The sequence below is a fragment of the Ceratotherium simum genome, chromosome 30 (genome assembly GCF_057802395.1).
Source record: "Ceratotherium simum simum isolate JZ-2026a chromosome 30, ASM5780239v1, whole genome shotgun sequence".
Lineage (NCBI taxonomy): Eukaryota > Metazoa > Chordata > Mammalia > Perissodactyla > Rhinocerotidae > Ceratotherium > Ceratotherium simum.
In genome coordinates, this window is record NC_141929.1 from 3,154,540 (window position 1) to 3,172,182 (window position 17,643).

A 17,643-nucleotide genomic window follows, 5' to 3' on the forward strand; every position below is an offset into this window, starting at 1 on the left:
TTCCTGTGGGGGGACGTCCTTGGAGGCGGTCCTTAGGGGTGTCCTCGGGCAGTCTTCCGGGAAGAGTTCTCAGGGAGGGTCCTGGGGGGACTCTCCTGGGGGAGGTCCTCGGGGGGGAATTCTCCAAGAAGGTCCTGGGGGGGGAGGGATCCTCCGGGAGTCACCGGACCGCGGGGAAACAGTGCCGTGGACCCCAGGGCAGGCGGCGGGACGTCTCTCCTGGTGGGAAGGGCCAAACCCGAGACGGCGGCGTGGGGGGCTGGGCTCGGCTCGCCGGCGGGGCGGGGTCGGCTACCGGGGGCGGGGCTCGGCTGCACCGCGGGGCGGGGCGCTCTCGGGGGCGGGGCTCGGCTCGTCGGCAGGGCGGGGCTCGCTCTCGGGCGGCGCGTGCGCACGGGCGCGGCGGCGCCGCCGTCACTCTGGTCGGCATGGCGGTGTGCGCTCGCCTCTGCGGCGTGGGCCCGTCGCGGGGATGCCGGCGCCGCCAGCAGCGGCGGGGCCCGGCCGAGACGGCTGCGGCCGATAGCGAGCCGGACACGGACCCCGAGGAGGAGCGCATCGAGGCGGGCGCGGCGGCGCTGTCCGGGGCGGGGGGCGGCCGGAGCGCGGGCCCTTCGCCGCCCCCGCGCTGCTCGCTGCTGGAGCTGCCGCCCGAACTGCTGGTGGAGATCTTCGCCTCGCTGCCCGGCACCGACCTGCCCAGCCTGGCCCAGGTCTGCACCAAGTTCCGGCGCATCCTGCACACTGACACCATCTGGAGGCGGCGCTGCCGGGAGGGTGAGCGCGCCGGGCGGGTGTCCGGGGCGCGGGCTGGAGGGGTCGGGGGTCCAGGCTTGGAAGGGGCTCGGACCTGGAGAGGGCTCGGGGGGGGCGGGTCCGAGGGCTCTGGACGGGCGCTTGCCGTAGATCGGGGCTTCAGGGGGAGGGGTCCCACTACAGGGGGAGGGCTTGGGCCCGGGAGGGGCGCGGGGGGCGGTGACCCCTGCAGATCTGGGGCGCGGAGGGCGGGCGGGGTGGAGTTCCTGGGTGGGCAGCGGAGCTGGCCTCTGCCCACATTGGGGTGCTCAGTAAAGGGTTGAGGGGTGCCCCAGCGGCGGGGGCAAGACGCCGCGGAGCCTAGGGGAGTGACGAGAGCTGAGGTTAGGCCGGAGAGTGAACTGACGTCTGCGGGCATCCTTCTGGTCCCCAGCCCTGGTGGGCGGAGCTGAGGGAGCGATGAGGGTGAACTTGAATAGTTAGGGCAGCAGGGGGAGCCGAGTGTTTGGAGGGTCCCCTGAGGGGAGGACCGGGTCTGTGGAGAGGTGGGTGGAGCTGGGCAGTGCTGGAGGGGGTCGGTGACCCCCTCAGGGCGCTGTGGCAGTATTGAGGATAGTGAGTAGTTAGTTTTGTAACAAATCCCAGGAGGAAAGGTCTACTTAATCCAGAGTTCAATGCTCTTTGCGTTTAAACGTTGACAGAACTCTGACGTTCAATCAGCTCTCATATTTTGGTAAAAAGGATAGGTAAGAAAAAATCCAAACAACGCAGAACAGCAACAGGAAGAAAGTAAAAGTCATCAGGGAGCCCTGCAATCAAAAATAAGCCACTCTTAAAATTTTGGAAAACCTGTCTCCATATGTTCATGTAGAGTTGTTTGCACATTTTTACTTAAATGAGATCATACCATATATATTATCTTAGGGACAGTTTAGTATAAAAGAGCTTCATAGTATTCCTCTGCATGCACATGCTACAGACTAGTCCCTTACTGATAGACTTGCAGTTTGCAGTGTTTCCTTGTCATAAACAGTCCTGTCACGATGGCCTTTGTGCATTTTATAGGAATTTATGAGACTTATATGTACCTTTTAGAACTTCTGAGATTATCTTCTTAGGGTGCACTCCCCAAAGTGGGGTTGTGGGCAGTAGGATGGATGACGCCTTAGAGACCCCTTGCCCAGCTGTTGGGATCCCACTCCCAGGAAGGCTGCAGGAGAAGGCCTCTTCCCCGAATCCTCCCCAGCAAGCGGGTCAGTCAGTCATCCTGTCTGCTGTGAAGCTCAGTGGTCCAGACTCGGGATTTGTGGTCAGCCGGCCAGGCTCTGTTTATCTGCCATGAGATCCTGGACGTGCTGCTTCACCTTCGAGTGTAGTGGGAAGTGCTGCTCCCATAGGGTTGCTTTGAGGGTTAAATGAGATAACGTGTGTGAAGCCCTCATCCCCTAAATGGTAGCTGTTTGGTTATGATGATTCTTGACCATTTTTATTTCATCTCTTGTGAATTCCCCATTTGTGCTTTTTGTCTCTTTTTCTCTTAGGGAGTCTATTTTTGTCTTAAAAATTTGTAAGAACTCTTTGAATATTAGCAGTATTAACCTTTTGTCATATATGTGGCAAGTAAATTTCTTTTGACATTTAAAAATAGAGGCAAAGAAAGTTCCACTTTCTCTTTCTCTGTGAATGCTACCTTCATTTGCTTTGTTTTGCATTTTGTACACCTGTAAGACCCAGATTCATCACAGATGTTCCATTGTGCTTTGAGGAGTTTCTCCATCAGTCAGCCAGACCTGTGTGGTCGTCTTTGGGGGTTTGTCTCTGGGCAACTGTAACGTATATAGCTCAACTCTAGGAACAGAGGGGAACAGAGGGCTTTTGTGTAAGCAGAAAACTCAGAGGTATGCCGCCGAGTAAAATAAGCTGGAGTTAATTCTTAGAATTGCTCATGGAAATATGAAAAGTCCTGATGAAGATGTAGAAAGAAGGTGGAGGACAGACGTAGAGGGACAGCTCAGTCCTTCCTTTCCCGTGGCTGCAGTTCTCGGTTCAGCTTTCCTGAGACGGCAGATCCCGGGCCGGTGGAGTCAACGCAGCTTGTTTACCCAGGTGGCCTGACGGGCTAGGAGAATTTCCATTTTGAGAAATTGAAAAAATGAAAGACAAAAATGATAAAACAGGCATATTCGTAGACACTCCCAATAAATAACTGTTGAGTCGTTTGTCATATTTGCTTTTGATTTTTCTACCTTTGTTTTAAGAAAACATCTCCGCTAACACTCAAGTCCCTTCTGCTTACCCACTGCAAGGAGCAGCCCGTGTCGTGGGTTTAGTTTCCGTATGTGTACACGCACCTGTGTACATCCCTGATACATGACACTGCTTTGTGGGGACTGGCTCTTTAGAGCCGTATCATACTGTGAGTATTGTGCATCTGCTTCTTCCCCCGTCAGCTTGTGTGTTTTTAAGTTTTGTCCATGCTAATGTATTTAAATCTGGTTCCATCTTTTTAAATACTATGTGGCGGTTCATAACAGTTTGTTCCTTTGCTTATTTTTATTGTTTTCATTATGCACAGTGAGACAGTGAATAAGCTCATATACGTTTCCTCTGACACAGATAAGTTGGACAGTTTCTCTAAGGACTCTACGCAGAGGTGGTGTTGCTGGGTGCTAGGCTGTGAGAGCCGCAGTTTTACTAGATACTGCCCAGTTATTTCCACGGTGATTTTACCTGTCTACACACCTGTCACCAGGGCATGAAGGGCACGTCACAGAAGGTGGAATACAAATACTCAATATGCTTCATCACAAAGTCACTGCCATTTGTGGTCCAGGTGCTGTAGGTTATCTCATTAAATCCAACATCCCCTACATTCTCTCTAATTTGAACGATCCGTCTTTAAGAATCTGTGCCAATCTGGGTGAGAAACAGCATCTCATTTTAGTTTGCATATGCCTGAAAACTAGTGAGAATGCACATGTGAAAAACAGAGTCATTGGCAATTTGTATTTCTCTTATTTGCTTATCCTTAATCTTTGCCCTTTTTTTCTATTTATTTTTTCTTATTGATTTGTGGGTTATATTTACTCTGGATACATTTCTGTTGAATATATTGCAAAACATTTTCTCCTAGTCTATAGTCATTTGCTTTTTAACTTCGTTTATAAAGTTACAACGTTAATCAAAGTTACAAAAATTTTTTTTTTTTTTTGGTGAGGAAGATTGGCCCAGAGCAAACATCTGTGCCAGTCTTCCTCTAGTTTGTATATGAGATGCTGCCGCAGCACGGCTTGATGAGTGGTACATAGGTTGGCGCCCGGGATCCGAACCTGCGAACCCCAGGCCACTGAAGTGGAGCATGTGAAGTTAACCACTATGCTACCAGGCTGGTCCCCAAAGTTATGAATTTTTAACTTAAAGTTTAAGTAATCATTGTCATCCAAGGTTATGAAGATGGTTGCAGCTAGTTCTTCAGTTTCACTAGTTTATTCTAGTAGCTTTAATCTCTAGCTCATCTGGGAGAAAAATTGGATGGTTGGCAATTCCACGTGGCATTCAGGGGTGTCTCGTGGAGTTAGTCTAATTGTGACTGGAATATACATAATAATAGTCGTGTCTGAGACAAGTCTGATCTTATTTCTCTGAGCCCCAAAACTTCATCTTTCCTGAACTAGACATTTGGTTATGGTGAATGTTAATAAGGCCAGAGTCAAGTCTGGGTAGGTAAAAACCAAAGGGCTCCCAGCCTTGGTGAGCAGGAAGTGGGATCGCAGGCTGGCTGGGGATGTGCGTGCATCGTCCTGGCCCATCAAATTTCCTGGAACAGAACCTCCAGGCCAGCCCCTTCAGGGATATAATGGTGGCTCCATCTTTAGTGTCTTGGAGGGTGAGTGAGAGTAATTAGTGGATTTGCGTGTTTTCTACTCAGTGTTTACATGTTTGCTCTCTGTATTTTGATAACTGGATTTCCCAGAACAGAAAACAAGCCACAAAAACAGGAGTGGGAAAGAGGATGCCTGGGGGCCGCCCCGTGGCATAGCAGTTAAGTGCACACGCTCCACTGCTGGCAGCCTGGGTTCGTATCCTGGGCGCGCACCAACGCACTGCTTGTCAGGCCATGCCGTGGCGGCGTCCCACATAACGTGGAAGAAGATGAGCATGGATGTTAGCCCAGGGCCAGTCTTCCTCAGCAAAAAGAGGAGGATCAGCATGGAAAAAAAGTGCCACCTGCCCCTATCAAAAAAAAAAAAAAAAGAAAGAGGATGCCTCACCCCTGTTTTTTATTGCTTCCAAGAATTTTGGGCCATGATTGACTTTCAGGGTGTGGACAAGGCATGATGTTTAAGAGCTCTTCCTAAAATGATAGGATGATTGTGGGGCAGGGAGGAGGTACACTAGAAACTTAAAATGAGGGAGCTATTTATAACGTGTGATGAGAAGCTCACAGTTTGCAGTGTCCTGGCAATAATAAATTAGCAATAATAAATCAGTTATTTTTATGGAACTTGGGCCTTTCTAGCCCCTGCATGTTAGAGCTGCTGGATTAAATATTAGTGGTATTTCTCTGGGCAGGTGAAAGAAAGTTGCTACTGAGAAGCCAAATCTTTGCTCCTGATTTTGGGGCAGGCATATAACAAATGGGTGATATGTCCCCTCTTACAGGAAACCAGACCAGACCCAGCCCGCCTCCAGGGCAGGGGGAGGGGAGGGTGAGGGTGCACACTGTTTTTGATGCATCATTCCTTTGGCTACAGGCCTCCTGCAGTTGCTTGTATGTGGGGCTATAAATAAGTCATCATTTCGCAGAGCACTGGGGGTAGAAGCCAAGTACGGTATTTTGCCTTTGACTCTGACAAGGCTTTTCTTGGTTAATACTTCACCGTTTAGTTGGTGAATTTTGAAATGCTAGCCAATTTTAACACTGTTCATTTATGCAGGACTTCATGAAGTCTACTTAAGGCTAATGAGTTTAGAAAATTCAGACCATAGTTCTAAACCAAATATTCAGATAATATCAAAAGATACATTTAAAAACAAGGGAAATGCTCATATGTGTATTTTTCCCTTCCATACTGAACTCTAAATATTGAGACATGAGGATTTCGTATTATTCAGCTCAGTACCTGCCAGAGTCAGATTTTGAATTTATAATATAGAATTTGTGCATTTCTTCTCTTGATGGTGTTTTAGTGACACATGGTGTTATATTTGTTTTGATGAGTTGTAAGTCTAAAGTAGGTTTAAATTCCATCATAATTAGAAATGTCTTTTTCCCATAATGTATGATCTTTATGACAGAAATAGGAAATTAAAAACCAATATTTAATTTTGTTTTTGCCTGCAGAAGAAAATGCTATTTCTGTTCTATTTGATGTGCTGATGCAAAATAGGAGAAACGTGGCTTTTGTTAAATATGGCTGAAATTGGAAGGGTCATTTCGGGAAGAGGTGAAATGGGCCAGTTATTGTTTGGTTCCCCCCCCCAAGCCCCAGTAGATAGTTGTATGTCATAGCTGCACATCCTTCTAGTTGCTGTATGTGAGACGTGGCCTCAGCATGGCCGGAGAAGCGGTGCATTGGTGCGCACCCGGGACCCGAACCTGGGCCGCCAGTAGCAGAGCGCGCGCACTTAACCGCTAAGCCACCAGGCCAGCCCTGTTGGTTGGTTTTAAAGTTGGCTTTAGGAATGTTTTATGATTCCTATTAAATGGTTGCTTGTTGAACCCACTAATTTTGGTGGTGGGGTGGGCGGGTCGGCAGTTAGATAAACAGGTGATAGAAACAAGCCTCTCAGCCCCGAGAAGAGGCAGCCAGTCCACCTCCTGGACGTAAAGCAGGATCTCACGACTGCAGGGCAAACCTTCATCCTGTCCTGCTGCGCTGATTGGAAGGACTAACAGTCCTCTGTATGTTTGCAAGTTGAATCTCATATGCTGCTCTATGGGGAAACCTAGTCCTTTCAATCAGCTAAGTAGAAAAGAATAAAGGACAATGGTCCCTCTGAGGGGGCATTTTTAAGACTTCCTTTTTATAACCTTAAAAAAGCAAGCTAGAAAGGGAATCTGGTACCCAGGAAGCATTGAGTAAAGATTTCCTCTTGGCCACATTTAATTGGACAGACTCTGGTGCCTTGCCAAAAAGAATTGATTGGTTGTTAGAGGCCCAGGCACTGCCATTTTTACGGTTTCACTGTGTTAATAGTGATTACCAAATGCCTTTGAGGATCTGGGTTGTCTTTCTGGCTGGAAAGGGCATGCAGATATAAGGGCATCTTTGGGACTTTGGAGAGGAACCAGTGTCCTCTCACAAACCAAGGCCCTTTCAGGAGATGGCCTGGGTCCGGAACTCGTGAGTCAGCATCCTCTGCCAGCGATGCCGTCACTGTCCACCCAGTGGCGAGGGAGAGGTGAGAGAGAGGCGAGAGTAAACCGGGAGCCAGACCTGCTTGGGGTGTATTAGTGGAGGAATAGGGAAGTGTCTGAAACGTTAAAAAGGCCCAGGCTGAGATGATTGCAGAATCAGACTCACGGGCTTATCTCCTGGCCTCACCAGTGGGTGGTGAGACAGAGCTGGTGTGTGTGCACTCAGAAGAATGGTGTCTGGGGATGACAGATGGGCTTTAGTGGGACTGGGTCTCCCATGGTCAGCGGGTGCCTGTTGTGGGAGCCAGATGGGGGTCAGTGTCCTCTAACTGGAAGAGAGAGGCTTCTCAAGGTTCCTGTTGGCACTGAGACTGTTTATCTTTGCAGGGACCGAACTGGTTGGGAATAAGCCACATTGATTATGTAGGTGGTTTCAGCTGCCCTCAGGAACTATTTGTTTAGCTTCCCGAATATTCTAGGTCTTTAATAGGAGCGACCTATGGGCTGTGTCCAGGTTTTGGTTTTTACATTCTTCCCATCCTGAGATGAGCTGGCTACAGAGTGTTTTTCCAGATCTGCTACATTATTCAAAAAACAAAAGGCATTTCATGCAGTTACAGTAATAGCTAAGTAAAGCAGCATGCTGGAGAACACACAGTGGTTTGGAATCAGCGCTCTGTTGTTGGAGGGGTGTCCTTGGCTGTTCGCTCAGAGCAGCTGTGTCAGGAAGGGGGGCTGTTGGTTGCCCGATTCCTCCCTCCAGCCTCGTGGAGTTCCCCTCTCCCACCAACTCCTGCCCTCCTGCCATTGACTTCTTTTTTAGCCTTGAAAGTAAAATTTTTAACCATATGTTATTAAGGGTTATAATTATTCCCTAATTTAGTGCAAACAAAAATGCAGCTTTTCCATTCAATACTGCTTTTTAGTTTTATTTAGAAAACTGCAGTTGTAGGTTTACAGCGGGTAGGAAACAAGCCAGCAGCGTTCCTCTAGTCCCCACTCCACCCTTCTTCACCCTGGCGCCCTCCTGCTTGCCAGGTGCCAAGTCTGGATTACACCGTCCTTTCCTCCTGCCTCTGCCTTACCTGGTGTTGCAATGGCCTCCTCGCTGGATCCCTCACCTACGTTTCCAGGTGTGTCTCCGCTGGCTCCACCCCCAGGTCAATAGTCCACTATGTAAGCCCTGTCCATGCTGCTTTTCTACTTAAGACTCTTTGGTGCCTGTGTGTTGCCTGGGGACTCCTATCTTTAGCATTCAAGTCCCTCCAGGACTGGGAAAGAACCTCCCTTTCCAGACTTATCTTGTGTGCCCAATGACTTGTTTCAGATAGTGTCTTAGGGCTGTGCCTTTCCAGCGTGGCGGAGTTCCCTCACAAGTGGCATTTACTGGGAGAATGAGGCTAGGTCCCCTCTCATTGCAGACTCCCAGTGCCGACGCAGTGCACAGAATAATGATGTGAACTTTCTTTGTCACCTTCTGTTCTGACGCAGCGTGTGCAGATCGCAGTTACAGCTGGCATGAGTGCCATCTCCAGTAATCTCCCTATTCTCTTCCCGGGAAGTAGCCTCAAGAAGCAGATGTGTGTCCATTGGGTTCTCCTGTAGGGAAGACTGGAAGAGAGAGTGGGGGTGGCGGGGAGAGAGAGCGAGAGAGCGAGCTCTTCTAAGCCCTGCATTCCCACCTAGAGAGAGTGACTAGACTTCATGCATATTGAGAAGTGTGCTGTGGGGACAGGGAGCTTTTGGTAAACCCCGTCATAGTGTCGACCTCACTGGACAGGAAATGAGTGATGGGAGGTTGGCAGCCCGTGGCAGTCAGGTCACAAGAGGCTGTAGCTTCAGTGTTGACCTGACTCAGGCCAAATTGCTGGGCTGTTTTTTCCCTCTTGGCAAAATATTTCTTAAATAGCTTTTTGGAAATTTTCTGATGGGAGTATTTGAAATGGCAATTTAATTTTTTTATTGTGGAAACATATTCATAAAATTTACCATCTTAACCATTTTAAGCCTACAGTTCTATGGCACTAAGTACATTCACATTGTTGTGTGACCATCCCCACCATCCATCTCCAGAACTTTTCCATCTTCCCCAACTGAAACTCTGCCCCCATTAAACACTCAACTTTCCATTTTCCCTCCCTCGGCCCCTGGCACCCACCCTTTCTGTCTCTATGAATTTGACTAGTCTTGGTGCCTCATGTAAATACAATCCTACAGTATTTATCCTTTTGTGACTGGTTTATTTCACTGAGCATGATGTCCTCATGATTCTTCCATGCTGCAGCATGTGTCAAAATTCCCTTCCTTTTTAAGGGTGAATTATATTCCACTGTGTGCGGACATTTGATTTATCCATTTCACCGTCAGGGGACACTCGGGCTGCTTCCACCTTTTGGCCATTGTGAGTAATGCTGCTTTGACCATGGATGAACAAATCTGCTTGAGTCCCTGCTTTCGCTTCTTTTGGGTCTATACTCTTAAGTAGAATAACGTTTGGATCATATGGTGATTCTATGTTTAATTTATTGAGAGGGCCGGCCCTGTGGCTTGGTGGTTAAGTGCGCGCGCTGCGGTGCTGGTGGCCCCGGTTCGGATCCCAGGTGCGCATCGAGGCGCCACTTCTCCGTCCATCCTGAGGCCGAGTCCCACATGCAGCAACTAGAAGGATGTGCAGCTATGACATACAGCTATCTACTGGGGCTTTGGAGGGAAAAAATAAAATAAATAAAGATGTTAAAAAAAAAAAAATTTATTGAGAAACTGCCATACTATTTTCCACAGTGTGACCATTTAAATTATAAATTTCCTCAAGTCGAGCTCACTCATTTTTCTCCCCCTTCCCAACTTTTTTTTACTTTGTTGCCATCTTTGGAGCAGACACTTTCAAAAAGAATTTGATAAGTTGCCTTGTGTAATAGATGAGCAAGGAAACTTTTTGAACTGACAGCCTGCAGCACCACGCCCAGTACTTAAAAAGCAGCCTTAGGCAGCCTGGATTGGCGTGCTGACTTTTCATCATCTAGGAGAGGATCTGTGCTGAAGGATGGAGTTAACACTTGTTAGCTTTTCTGGAAGGAACAATACGTGGTGCTGGCAAGTACACTGGCTTTAAAGGTATTTTAAGGGCAGTTTCCCTTGATGACTTACGGGAAGGTTTCTAGAACAATCAGAGGATGTGGCGTTGTTCTTAGCCACTATTTTAAAGAAAGATTTTTCCATTGTTTGGAAAATACCGAACATTTCTTGCAGGAACAGTTGGGTCAGAATGACATTATTCTACTTTGGTGAATTTATTATGATTTTTGGGGAACATTAAGAAAAACCCAGTAACTGCTATATTCATTACCACTACATCATAATGTTGCTTTTCTTCTGATTGTTTTTTTTTTAATATATATATATTTTTTTAATGATTTTATTTATTTATTTTTCCCCCAAAGCCCCAGTAGATAGTTGTATGTCATAGCTGCACATCCTTCTAGTTGCTGTACGTGGGATGCGGCCTCAGCGTGGCTGGAGAAGCGGTGCGTCCGTGCGCGCCCGGGATCCGAACCCGGGCTGCCAGTAGCGGAGCACGCACTTAACCACTAAGCCACGGGGCCGGCCCTCTTCTGACTGTTAATGGCATTTTGTGGATGCTGTATCTGGCCATGCAAGTTCATCTTCTGTGTGATGTTAGCCATACCATTTCTTGACACAATATACAGAGATTTATGATGATATGATCATCCTGGCCATAAACCTTAGAATCATTCAGAAGTCAAGTGATTAGTGAGAAGCAGTGCATTATTTTATCAGGTTGGAGTATGCACTGAACTCAGAAAGACAAAAATCATAAACCCAGTCACCACCCTTCAGCAAGCTGAGCACAGAGAAATGCCTAAGGAACAATATCGATGCCTTGCAAAGGCCTGGCTTGACTAAAGGTGCCATCAGCAACACGAGCACAAATGGCTGTGTGTTCACGTCTCTGCCCTGTGTCTGACCATTGGCACCAAGAGTCAGAGTCTTGCCCGCAACCCTAACATATATTACAGCAGTGTGCAGTTCAAAGGAGAAGACCACCCCCGGCAATCACAGTGCTTTGTCCACGAGGCGGACTCATCCTGGTCTGTTACCACATGCCCTGGTAGCATGCTGGCGTGGGGGAAAGGAGCTGTCCTTTCAAAACCACACAGAAAACAAACTAAAGCACCAATCTTGCTATTCAGTAACAATTTTGAAGTGCATCATTTGTACCAGAGAAGGAAAGTGTGTGTATGAAGAGCTAGACAGTAGTGGTGGCTGACTGTCACTCCAAGGAGGAGCCACTTGTCATCATGGGCATCACAGAACCGACAGGAAATGGTGAAAAGAGTTTAATGCAGAGTAGAGCTCTTCTCAGTGGGAGCCGGTTAGACCAGTTGTTCCAGTTTGCTGGCCCACGTTGAAGGTGTGGCCCCATTCAGCTGGTCTGTGGGGTCTGCAAGGATTTTGACACACTGTTGTCCCTCAGATTGCTGGTAACTCATGTTACACAGGTGTTATTTTATCCTCACAAGTGTTATATCTTGCATAATCCTCTAGAATGGAGTCCACAATCTTCTTGGCAGGAGGATGAAACAGGTGCTTCTGCCTGATAATGAGCAAGGCCATGGTGTGAAGTCTTTAGGAGTCTTGTTGCACTTCACGTCTGTGATCAACAGTGGGGGTGGGGAAAGCAGGGGCCTGGGCCAGCCTGATCAGAGACAGGTTTGCTGAGGAGTAGCCGCTTCATCCCAGACAGTTTCTCTACCCCGTGTGCATCCTGAGCTTTACTTGGTATACTGTGGAACTCCTACCAGTTATAGAAGCGTTTGGGTTAACATCGTTCATTCTGTTGAAAAGACCAGACCTCAGGGAGGGTGTAGGCACAATCAAAAGTGATGTGACGAGGTGGACAGCGCTTTGCAGCTACCACCCAGACGGCATCAATCCACGTTTTAGATGGATGCTGAGTTACCAGCCGAGCCTTGGTTTCCCTCCCTGTGATGGGGGCATACCACTGGCCTTAGAGGTGGTTGTCAGGATGTCAGGAGGCTGTCTTGTGAAGCCCCAGCTGAATACCTGCACCCAGTATGGCACAGTGAGGGTCATGTTGGTCACCACCATGGGGTCCTAGGGGCTCTCACTCCCCTTCTCATCAAACACTTGCTGAGCACATGCCATGGGTGGGACTGGGCTCTCCTCTACGAGGTGTTCCCATCTAGGCTTCAGTTCTGTGTCCCCCATAAGAAGCATGTGGTCCTTTCTGTAAGTCACTCACCGCTCTGCACCTGCCTTCTCATGGTTAACATGTGGATGGCAGTAGCTCCTCTCTCGTGGGTGCTGGCAGGGTTGAATGCATTGGTGCCCACAGGACCTTGGCAGGGTGCCCAGCACACGCAAAGGCTGGTATGAGGCAGGTGTTGTCTTCATTAGCTCTTGGCCGACAGGCAGTTCTGTATTAGTGTGGATTAGTTCAATTATGGTGGTTTCCTTTAAAAGCCTCGCTGAGATGTGAACAAAAGGAATTGAGGTTTAGGTTGGGAAGTGCTAGGGGGAGTGATTTTGAAAAGTGGGGCCATGGTGGGGCAGGAGTAGGTACAGGGAGGAGGAAGTAGGAGAGAGCTGTCAGCCAGGGGAGGAGGGGAGGAGGGGAGGAGGGGAGGGTGTCAAGGGTCCCCTTCACTGGCTGCTAGTCTAGGGTAGCCTGATGCAACCTGAGAGTGTCCAGCTCCTCCTTCCACTGTCTCCCCTTGGTCTTCGATTGTAGGACCTCTGGCTTTGTTGAATAGAATCAGTAGCATGGTGAGCCACAGCAGGGGTTAAGAGGGCCATTGTGGAACCCTGACACCAATGACAATCTCATTTCTATAGGAACATGCATTGTTTCCAGACCACTGAGTTTGTACTACACTGTATTCATAAGCTGGGGATTGTCTAATTTTGGGTTTGTGCAGTTAGGCTTCTAGAGTTTATGAGAATAGATAATGCAGATTGTTATTTCGTTGAGAGTGATGTTGTCTAAAAATAGAATAGAATAATGTCTTCATTGGTGAATGAGGGTGTTGACAATGTGGAGAAGTCCTGTAAAATCTCCACAACAAAAGACAGACTCAGACTCGGAAGATAAGGCCAAGGCTTAGGCATGCACCAACCCCCTTCATTCACTCATCTATTTCTGTTGCTTTGTGATTTGACTGTAATTTCCAGCAAATGTTTCTTGTTACAGAGTATGGTGTTTGTGAAAACTTGCGGAAGCTGGAGATCACAGGTGTGTCTTGTCGAGACGTCTATGCGAAGCGTAAGTTAATCTTTTATCACCCATCATTAACTTTGTTCCAAAAGCAGACACAGAGTGAGCATCAACGATGGATAATCAATTAATTTGACCCCCAGCCCACAGTTCTGTCAACTCAAAAAGCAAATTTGCCTGTTTTTGTCTCAAAATGAGTTTATCGGGAATAGCCAAAAGAATTGCAAGTCGGGATGCACATGCTGTGGCAAACCCTGGGCAAATCCAGAGACAAAGGAGGGAGCTGCTTTTATAGAGAAAAGGTAGAGTAGGGAGGCGCTGTTCTAAAGGAAAGTCCATTGGGGGAGAGTAATGGTTCAGGGCAGGAACAGATTCTCATTGGCTGGGCTGTTGCTGGGTGGAGAGAACTCTTCCTTCAGTAGTAAGGTAGTTTTACTTGCTGTGGAGCTGCAAATATTTCTCTCTTCCTGTTTAGTGTAACTGACAATGAGTGATAGGGCCTGAGAGCTCCTCCTACCGGCCTTCCCCATCCAATTTAGTTCAGGTTTCTTTATTAATTTTCACACTTCATTCTCAGACATGTTTTTAAAGTCATAATGGATATTTCAAAGACAGCACTGGTAGTAATAGCACTAAATGAGGGGGGGGGGCTCTCTTCTCTCCCTTTCTGGGTGTGTCATTACCCTTATTTTTCTGTCCATCATGGGATAAAGGTGTTTTTTTACTAGGCATCAGGGACCTTTAGATCTGAGAAGCGTGGCTGCACTGGAAACAGCTCTGGTGTACTTCTAGAGGTGTCCCTTTCTCTGGAATCTGGGCTGACAGCTGATGGTAACTGGGAAATGAAGCCGTGACGGCACTCCCTCCTCTGGCCCCCACCAGCCTCTAGCCTTCTGGTCAGTCTTCCCTTCAGTTTCCTGCAGGCTTGTTGAGCCCCCCAGCCCGCCTCAGTTCTTGTTCTCTGCTCCTTTGTTTTCCAGAATCTCCAGCGACACTCCCTGAGTGCTCAGAGTCCCCCCAACCCCAGTGCCTTCTCAGCTAGCCTTTCCTCAGTGCCCGTTGGCATGAGGCTGTGAAGGCCCCTGTTAACGCTGACCTTGCCCTGGAGCAGTGGACAGCACTGTCCTGCAGGGAGTGCCCACTCGTTCACTGCCCAGTGGGAGTGTGGCGTGTGTCATTAGAGAACAGAGTAAGTAAGATGATGGTGATCCAGTTCTCATTGGCCTAAAGTTGACCTGTTGACCTGTCTAAAAAGGACATTAAGTGTCCATCGTAGGACATCAACCATCTTGGTAGATTTTGGTTTTCACATTCTTTTGAACTTTCTACCCAGTTCTCCATTGAAAACTTAGACCAGGCGATGCTCCTTACTAAATACCTTACCCAGGAACTGAGAGGCCGGGCTTCTCCATGGAAACATCTGTGGTTTGGGACTGAGAAGTAAGCAGGTAGCAGGACTTTGCTGTGGGTCAGGCTGCCGAGCGTGCACCGAAGTGCTAGAAGCTTCCTTCTGGGGTCCTGGGCTTGCTAGTTGGTGTCATTTTCTGTATTCCCTCTTTTCAGTGATTTGTTACTCTCAGAGTCCGCCTCTGAGCTGCCTCTCCTTCCCGTGGCTGCCCGCTCCCCGCTCAGGTAGAGCATGGAGTTTCCACAGAGTGGCCGGCTCTGCAGGGAGACACGGGGCGATGTTTAGTCCCTGGATCCGGGTGGTTTCATTGTCTCGTGTTTCCTCATCCCATCAGAGACTTCTCTCCACTCTGTGATCCCATGGCAATTTGGGATTGTTGGATTGGTTAGTGTTTCTGGGTTAGAATTTGCTCCTGCTTGGGGAGATGTCCTGTCAAAAGGCTCTAAGTTCTTTTTTTTTGTTTGTGAGGAAGATCAGCCCTGAGCTAACATCTGATGCCAATCCTCCTCTTTTTTGCTGAGGAAGACTGGCCTTGGGCTAACATCTGTGCCCATCTTCCTCCACTCTATATGGGACGCTGCCACAGCGTGGCTTGATGAGTGGTGCGTCGGTGCGCGCCTGGGACCCGAACCGGCAAACCCCGGGCCGCTGCAGCGGATCGCGTGCACTTAACTGCTGGCACCACCGGGCCGGCTCAAGGCTCTAAGTTCTTCATGGACCTTCCTCTGAGGAGCCAGGCCGCCCTCAAAATGCACAATTCTCAGTGGCTCAGCCGTGCCCTCCAAGGCTGTTGCTCCCTCCCACCTGTCACTGGGAGCCCTTGGAGAGGGCGCTGTCAGGGTCCCTCTGCTCTGCCACGTCCCAGCCCCAATTCTGCCACCTCCTAGCACCCCCCTTTCTCCCCACTCTCCTGTGGGCCTCAGGCTTCATCCTCACCCTTAGCCAACAGTCCCAACCCAGCTGTGCCTCCTGCGCCCCTGTCCTTGGCCCAGGACCCCAGTGCAAGGCTGGTCTGCTCCAGACCTCCCAGCTTCTCCATCCCTGTGCCCGTTCAGACTTTGGTTTCTTCTCTCGCTTCTGCTCCACAATGCCACCACCCATGAAGACATGTCTCTCTCTCCAGGGGAAGTGGGTCTGGGAGGCCTGAGTGGTCATGGGAGCCTGACTCCATTCTGCCTTCTCATCTTGGTGGCGAGAACAGTGCCACTTTGAATCCCGCAAAGCTCAGAGTTCCAGAGGCAGGAAGCTGGTTGTTCCTCCTTCCGCCCATCATCTATTCTGTGGGTGCCCCCGTGGCCCTGGCTCCACCCTCGGTTCCTCCACTGTTTGCCCAGGGCTCAGTGTCTTAAATCTAGCTGGAGCATAGAATGGGAGGAATTACCCTTGCTGCCGGCATTGGTGTGAGGGTCAGAACCGAAGTCTCGCTACCATGATCCCTGTGTACATACAATAAAAGTTCCCTGGCTTTTTTGAGTGGTCAGCTCGTTTCTTTGAGTATCTAATATGACAAGTTCTTATCTTCTAATTGCCTTTTGAGTTTGTTAGGCCATTTGATGATATCGTCTCAAAGCAACAGGAAGACAGATTTCTCTTTAAGAGTTGTAAGCACTCAAAAGAGCATCCTGGAGGGAGGCAGGTGCTCATGCTGCCAGGTGTCAGGGGACCTGTGACACCCAGAGGAGAGCACGCATGGGAAATTAAGGCCTCCACGGAGCTCATCTCAGCCGTGGGTGGAGGGGGTTGCCCGGGCCCTCTGGGTGGCTGTCCATGGAGGGGACGTCAGGGCACAGGTGGGTAGTGACTGCCATGAACAGGAGATGCTGTGACCAGGGGTAAGTCGGGGGTGGGCAAGGAGAGGGGACAGGGCTATGGCAAGAACACACGTGTGTCTAGGCTGCTGGGGATGTGGACAGGCAAAGGAGGACATCTGGGGATTTCTTTTGACTGCTCATTCTTGACTCCTTGAAAATGGTTGTAAAATCCAGATAATAATTCATACTATCTGTTAGTTAGTATCCCAAAGTGTTTAATCTGCCCCAGCCAAAGTGAGTTTCAGTTATCATTTTCCCAATGCAGGAACTATGTTTTCGTGAATTTGCTTTGAAGGCCTTATCCGGGAGAAAATCATTTAGCTTTTGGATTAAGTGGTAGAAGAAAATCACCCTTAGTTCCTGGCATAAATGGTAGAGCCACCCAGCCTTGATTCAGAAGTGAAGCAGGCTGGCAGATATCGTCCTTAAATAAAGCAAAACAAACACATGCAGCAAGGACGAAGGAAGGCCAGCTGAGCAAACTGGATGTCTAAGCTGGGGCACAGGGTTCCCTAAATGGTCACCCTGAATACTCACGAGCTGCGACCTCTGCTCTCCCTCCTCTGTGAGCTCCACTGATCTGTGGCAGTCGAGGGAGGAGAACGAGCATGGCGAGGATCCTGAACTTGCTGCCATCATGAGTTTCTGACGTGAATCCATTGATGAAGTGGGAGATGTGTCACAATGTTTTCTTTCCGGCCAGTCCTGTCATCTTTGGCAAGCGCCTGCCTCCCAAGGTTCTGGGGGTTGAGTGTGTAAGGGAACTGTATGGTGTCAGTGAGGGAGAGGGTGTTGAGTCGTGAAAACTGTTCTCATAGTCGTGAAGGCAGAACCATCTTTAGCCCTTTCCCTGCTGTGTCTGTTCAGGTATAAACCCACGCGTGAAGTCGGGACGGTTCATGAAAATTCTTCCCGATTACGAGCACATGGAGTACAGAGATGTGTACACCTGCCGTACGTACTTCCCGCTGGCTTTCGCTTGTGCAGGCGAGCACGGCCGAGGGCTGCATGGAGAGGGACCTCCAGCTCACAGCACGAGCTGACCTCCTTG

General features: G+C 49.1%; 1 protein-coding gene across 4 annotated transcripts in view; it reads left to right on the forward strand.

Annotated features, from left to right (window-relative positions):
- Positions 1–427: 427 nt before the first annotated feature.
- The window catches only part of FBXO31 (F-box protein 31), a 46,341-nt gene continuing 29,125 nt past the window's right edge, over positions 428–17,643 (forward strand). The window contains exons 1-3 of one of the 4 annotated variants that reach the window (XM_014792646.2): positions 428–777; positions 13,350–13,421; positions 17,460–17,546. In XM_014792646.2, coding sequence (XP_014648132.2) covers positions 429–777; positions 13,350–13,421; positions 17,460–17,546 — 508 coding nt within the window. In that variant the 5' untranslated portion in view covers position 428. Of the gene's footprint in view, positions 778–13,349; positions 13,422–17,459; positions 17,547–17,643 lie in introns of those variants that run through there. The other 3 variants (XM_087419828.1, XM_087419829.1, XM_087419830.1) reach the window with 3 other exon arrangements.